Source organism: Oenanthe melanoleuca, chromosome 1A (genome assembly GCF_029582105.1).
Source record: "Oenanthe melanoleuca isolate GR-GAL-2019-014 chromosome 1A, OMel1.0, whole genome shotgun sequence".
In the NCBI taxonomy this organism is placed as follows: Eukaryota; Metazoa; Chordata; class Aves; order Passeriformes; family Muscicapidae; genus Oenanthe; species Oenanthe melanoleuca.
In genome coordinates this window covers 24,340,197-24,346,196 of record NC_079334.1, presented here as the reverse complement: position 1 = coordinate 24,346,196, position 6,000 = coordinate 24,340,197, and the positions used below count along the sequence as shown (strand labels likewise).

Below are 6,000 nucleotides of genomic sequence, written 5' to 3'. Positions count from 1 at the left end.
TAGTTATTAAGGCAACCATGTAACTTGTAGACAACGGACCTTAATGCCTTTGTTTGCTAAAATGTACAAACAATGAAAAGTTTTGCTAGTAGTCATGCTGGCTTTGTGGATCAGCATCCCTTTCTGTGCTGTACTGAACCGTAAATACATGGAAGACCTTGACTCTGTGTGTGGCTTGGCCGCTTGAACAGCGGGTGAAAAAAAAAACAAACCTATTTTGGGACAATCAGACTTGTGCTCCAGATCCCTCAGCAGCTTTGCTGCCCTCCTTTGGACAAGCTCCAGCCGCTCAATGTCGTTCTTGTAGTGAGGGGCTCAAAACTGGACACAGGGTTCGAGGTGTGGCCTCACGAGTGTACAGAGGCTGGTCACATTTTATCTGACAGAAGCCAGGATGCCACTGGCCTTCTTGCTCACCTGGGCACATGTTCAACCAATGTCAACCAGTACCTCCAAGTCCTTTTCCACCTGACCGCTTTCCAGCCACTCTGTCCCAAACCCGTGGGTTGCGACCCAAGTGAGGGACCCGGATGTTCCGGCCAAAGCCCGAAGTCGAGGAGAGGAAGAGCCGCGGGGCTTGGGAGAAGAACCAGCGCGGCTCTGACCAGGGCGCCCCCGCGGAGATCGCCGTCCGCCGCAGGGGAGGCGGAACCCTGGGGACGGCCCCGGTCGTCCGCCGGAGCCCGTTCGCCGCGGCCTTCCGGCGTTACCGCGGCAACGACGCCGCCGGCGCAGCGCGGAGCCCGGGCCCGGCCGCAGGATGGTGAGGGGCGGTGAGGGATGGCAGGATGGTGAGGGGCGGTGAAGGATCACAGGATGGTGCGGGGCGGTGAGGGATCGCAGGATGGTGAGGGGCGGTGAGGGATGGCAGGATGGTGAGGGGCGGCGGGGCGGGGGAAGCACCGCCGAGGGAGAGCCCGCTCTGACCCGGCTCCTCTTTGCTCTGTGCCCAGATGCTCTCGCGGGCCAAGCCGGCCGTGGGGGGTACCCCGCCGTCGGGAGACAGGCGGAGGAAGAAAGGGAAGGAGGTGCCACAGTTGGAAGAACTCTTGGCCCAGAGGGACTTCACCGGCGCGATCGCCTTGCTGGAGGTGATGGGCTCCCCTCGGGAGAGCTGCCAGCCCTGTGCCCTCAGGGCTGGGGACGAGAGCACCCCTTCCCCTGCTTTGTGACCCTCTCGCCCCCTTGGGGCTCTGCAGCGGCATCTGTTGCTCCCCACTTCGCAGAGCCGGGCTTGGCCTGTGCGGGCTGCCTGCTGCTGTACTCCGAAATATGAAAACAGCTCCACCCCAGTAGCTATCAAACCATCCACGATATATAATAGCCTAGTATTGCTTTGGTTATCTATGGGGCTTTAGAAACTGTGGCAGCTGACAAAATTCTTGCATTCTTTATTCTCTACAAAGTTTAAACAGCACGTGGGTGAGGAGGAGGAGGATGGCAACCTTTGGATCGGATACTGTGCGTTTCATTTGGGCGACTACAAGAGAGCTCTGGAGGTAAGGTGGGGAAATCCTTCTTCCCAAGGTTGGAAATTAGGATGTTGTGATAAAGCAATGACAGCAGGAGGAAGATGGTCTGTTATAGGGAACAGCCCTGCTAGCCAGTTAAGGTACAAATGTACAGTAATAAGGCGGATGCTGTGGGAAGCAGTTTGGATTGGGGAAAAAAGTGGTATTTTGCCTTTGAAAATAAAACTTTTTTAATGTTATGTACTGACTTATTTGATACTAGGCTCAGTAGCTTAATTTGTTCTGTTGAATATCATCATTCATGTCCTAAACCCATCATTCCCTTTTTGCAGGTAGGTTTCCACAGTTTCGTTTTTCAGGTTTAATCGTGTTTCTGTCTTTATTATATAGCTTATCTGTGATAGGTATGAAAAAAATTCTTTCTTTAGAGATTGATGCCCCTGACTATTTAGTGTACATTATTGCTCTTCTTTGCATTTTCTTGTATTAGGTAATTCAATTAAATGAGGCTTTTTTTCTAAAAGCTTTAAGTCACTAAAATATATGCTAATTGTTCAAATATGTTTTGTTGCGTCCTTTCACTGTGAAGTGTAACTGAAGTATAGCTGATTTTGCAGTCTTTGAACTTGCTTTCACCAGAATTAATAGTAAAAATAGATGTTAATTTAAAGTATTTACAAAAGGTAATAAAAAGGAAATAGATTATAGAACAAAGATTATATTTTCTCTCTTAGACAAATGGTCACATGCACAAGATGCATACATGAAAACTCTAAAGCTTCTAAGTAAGAAAGGCACAAGGCGCTCTGCCCTTTAAAAAACTGAAGAAAATAAACATCTGTTGGAAACATTAGAAATGCTCAGTGAATCAAATTGACAGGATGCACAGTAGAGAATGTAGAATAGTAGTACAGGACTACATGGTAAATTAATATTCATGTTTAGACTTATGGAATTTAAAGATTATAAAAAAAACAATCAGTTGCCCTATTTAATGTACATCTAGGCATTAGGAGAAAGGTTTTAAAAAAATTACAGTTTCTTTGAAATAAGAAATAATTTGAAAGTAAATTTGAAATAAATTCTGCTTTTTGAAATACCCAGTAGATGCTTTTATAGCCAGAGTAGATTTTACGTTTCCTTCAATAAAAAGGCAACTGCTTTTTTTTCTTTTAGTTTTCCTGATTCGTTTTTGCATGTGGTGTTTGATTCACCACTAGGTGATGCTCTTGATTCAGGCTTTTAAAAACTGCAACATAATCATCTTTTCCCCGTTTTTCTACCCAAGAAGGGACAGGAAAAGGTTTGTATGGGCGATTTGTAGTTTGATTGTTTGTGTATGTTTTAAGTGAGAGATCACAGGCCTTGTCTTTCCAGATTTAATACTTTTTTTTTTTTTTTTTTTTTTTTTTTGCACAGTGATAAATCCTGATAGCTTTGTTATTTTGTGGTGACGTGGGAAATGAGCCTGTGCATCTCAGCCTAGTTTCTTCAGGACAGAACACTCTAGTTTTAATTTCTACAGCTGTAGGTGTCATTGCACCATGGAGACTGAACTGTCTTTCAGTTATCAACTTCCATCTTGAAGTGTAAAATGCTGTTACCTTGTCTGCTATGTTACGAAGGTGGTGTTGCTGTATTCTCAAGGACAAATTCCTTGATAATCTGTACCCTTGAGATCTTGGAACAATCTTTGGGGAGTGGCAAAAACACTGTAAATAAAATTGGACTAGGGGTCAAAGATTCTGCAGAATTCTCCAGAATTACATTGAACACAATCTAAATGATTCACACTCTTGTGGCTTCCAGCAAGTGACAGCACAGTCTGTGTCACTATATTCACAGTTCATGGTTTGCATTCCATGTATCTGATGAGGGTCTTCAGAAATCACACTGTTTAATGTTTTTATTAAAGATGATGCTTTTATAGTGAGTCAGGTGTGTTGGTTGCATAGCAACTTTTGGAGAAGCTTGGGAATTGCGGTGAGGTGGCCATCATGAACCACTGGGAGAAATGGGGAAGAAGTGAAAAACACACAGATGGCCAGCTCCAGGGGTATCTTCAGAGAGAGTGACAGCAAAATCACTGTCACTCACATTTATGTGAGTGAATTCACATTCTCTTATCACAGGCACACCAACAACAGTTAGACATCCTCTAGGTCGATCTACGTGGAATCATCCCTACTGCTGTACCCCAGTCTACAAATGGTATTGTAATGTGCTTGACTCTTCCAGCAGTTCTTCCTTGGGGACTGACTAGTTTCCTTGATAGACAAACTTATTTTTACTGAGTAGCTTACATCTTCCAGGCATCATATGGCAACCAGAGCTTCCCTACTATATGGTGATGTCCAATTAGTTTTCTGGAATCTTCCACATCTAGTGTACATAACAGGGAAAAACCCATCTGTCTTTCTGCAGCAGCTGCTACTTGTTCATGGCTCTAATCTTAAAACTTCTGAAAAATTTCCGAATGTCACCCAAGTACTAGAACTAGAGCATCAGTCAGGCCAATTATTCTGTTTCTACGCTGCCTGGTCTTATAAATTGAATCAGCTGGGGCCTTAAGAAAGTGAGGGTTTGTTATTTTATATATATATATATATAATTTTTTAAATATATATATATTTATATTAGTACATTTTAAAAATTTACGAGACAAATTGGCATGGGCAGGTGCACTTCTTGGTTGGATTCAAGAGCAAATTTCATACTTTCAGTCTGTACCCTCTGCTTCTAGGCACACAGGATGCTGGCATGGTGCAGTTGCTGGACATAGTAATGATATTTTGGCTCATCAGCTGCACACATGAGAGGAGAGAATGATCCCTGGGCCAGAGCCTTCAATGCATTTTTTTTGTCAAAATCCTACAAGCTATGTACAGCCAGCGACAGTCTGTCCAATCTGTTACCTCTCTCCTGGCAGAGAAATAGGAGCCATTCCACCACTTCACTTAACAGGATCTCCTACCAGCTTAGCTCAGGGTAATTTTAGCCAAATGGTAAATCATGGAAGGACCAGGGCTGTACTAGGGTAGTTGTTCATCCATGAGTAGTATCTGGTCATGCTTGAGTAATTCTGTGGAAAGTGTGAGAATACTGGAGGTACACTCCAGTTCCTGATAGCTGAAGATAAAAAGTAAAAAGTGGATTTTTTACATCTGGGAGTTCTCTAGCCCTGTCTGTCACGATTGTAGGTTACAATAAGTATTGCATTTGAGCACCTGGGGAGCAGCAATATATGTTGGCTTGTTTATTAGCTCTTTGGCATCTGTGTTCATGGGCTTAGGGAATCCAGACAAGTAATAATGGCATTGAGTTGTCCCTCTTTATTATCAGTCCGTATCCATAGTTGTAGGCAATCAACCTAGCAGCCTGCTTTTGAAGAAAACTTCTTGTGTCTAGTGATAGAGGCATGAGAAGTAAAATAGGAAGAAGTAGTTAATGCTGCTGAATGGTGAAAGTATGCCACGGGTTGACTCTTACAACAGGTTTGAGAGTATTTAGTTTGTTTGGGTTGGTTTATTTAGAAAGCAGGGAGGAAAGTTCTTTTGAAGTAGATGACTTTGAGAGACTGATGTTTAATGGGTTTCGGTAAGGAAAGGGCAACAGCACATAGTCTGGACACATGGCTCAGAGCTACAGGATAAGGAGCACTAATAGTCCTAATTTTTACTTACTATTTCCATATATTCACTTTGGTAGTGATAGAACTCTCTTTATATATTGCTTGCTTTGAATGGCCAAGCCAGAGCATGACTTGTGTTTATGCACTTTGTCTTTCTAATTAATCTGCCTGAAGCCCTAGCCAAAGGAGACCTTTGGGTGCATTTAACCTGTATGAATTTTGAAAGATTCCAGATGGTGCCAATAAACAGCAGTGGCCTATGTCTCAGTGCTCCATGACAGGCCTACATCAAGGTTAAATTGGCCTCAGTAGGAGAGGTTGGCCTCAATGTAAATGTTTTATTTTAAAAAATATAATCATTATTATTATTATTATTATTATTATTATTATTATTATTATTATTATTATTATTATTATTATTATTATGTTTTTATATTTATATTTATATTTATATTTATATTTATTTATTGTAAATATTATTATTATTATTATTATTATTATTATTATTATTATTATTATTATGTTTTTATATTTATATTTATATTTATATTTATATTTATATTTATATTTATATTTATATTTATATTTATATTTATATTTATATTTATTTATTGTAAATATTGTTGAACAGCTGAAGTCTGAAGTCCCTGCAGTACTAGCAAAACCGAGCTGGCTTTTAAGGGTGCTCCTTACCAGTGTCTTCTTTGTTTGAGAGTGCAGTTTACTTTTACGTGGCAACAAAAAAATAATTCTTTATGCTTGTAAACTCTAAACTTTATTGTTGTCAGATGTTTGTGTTCTTGGGATTTGTTGTCCCTTGGCCATGGCTTATTTTATCTTGTGTTGTGTATATATATATATTTGTGTGTGTGTGTGTGTGTGTGTGTGTGTGTTCTT

At 41.4% G+C, this 6,000-nt stretch overlaps 1 protein-coding gene across 1 annotated transcript in view; it reads left to right on the top strand.

Moving 5' to 3' along the window:
- The first annotated feature begins 681 nt into the window (after positions 1 to 681).
- IFT56 (intraflagellar transport 56) overlaps positions 682 to 6,000 on the top strand; it is a 48,036-nt gene continuing 42,717 nt past the window's right edge. Inside the window, exons 1-3 of the mRNA XM_056482417.1 lie at positions 682 to 763; positions 954 to 1,091; positions 1,407 to 1,499. Coding sequence (XP_056338392.1) covers positions 761 to 763; positions 954 to 1,091; positions 1,407 to 1,499 — 234 coding nt within the window. The 5' untranslated portion in view covers positions 682 to 760. The remainder of the gene's footprint in view (positions 764 to 953; positions 1,092 to 1,406; positions 1,500 to 6,000) is intronic.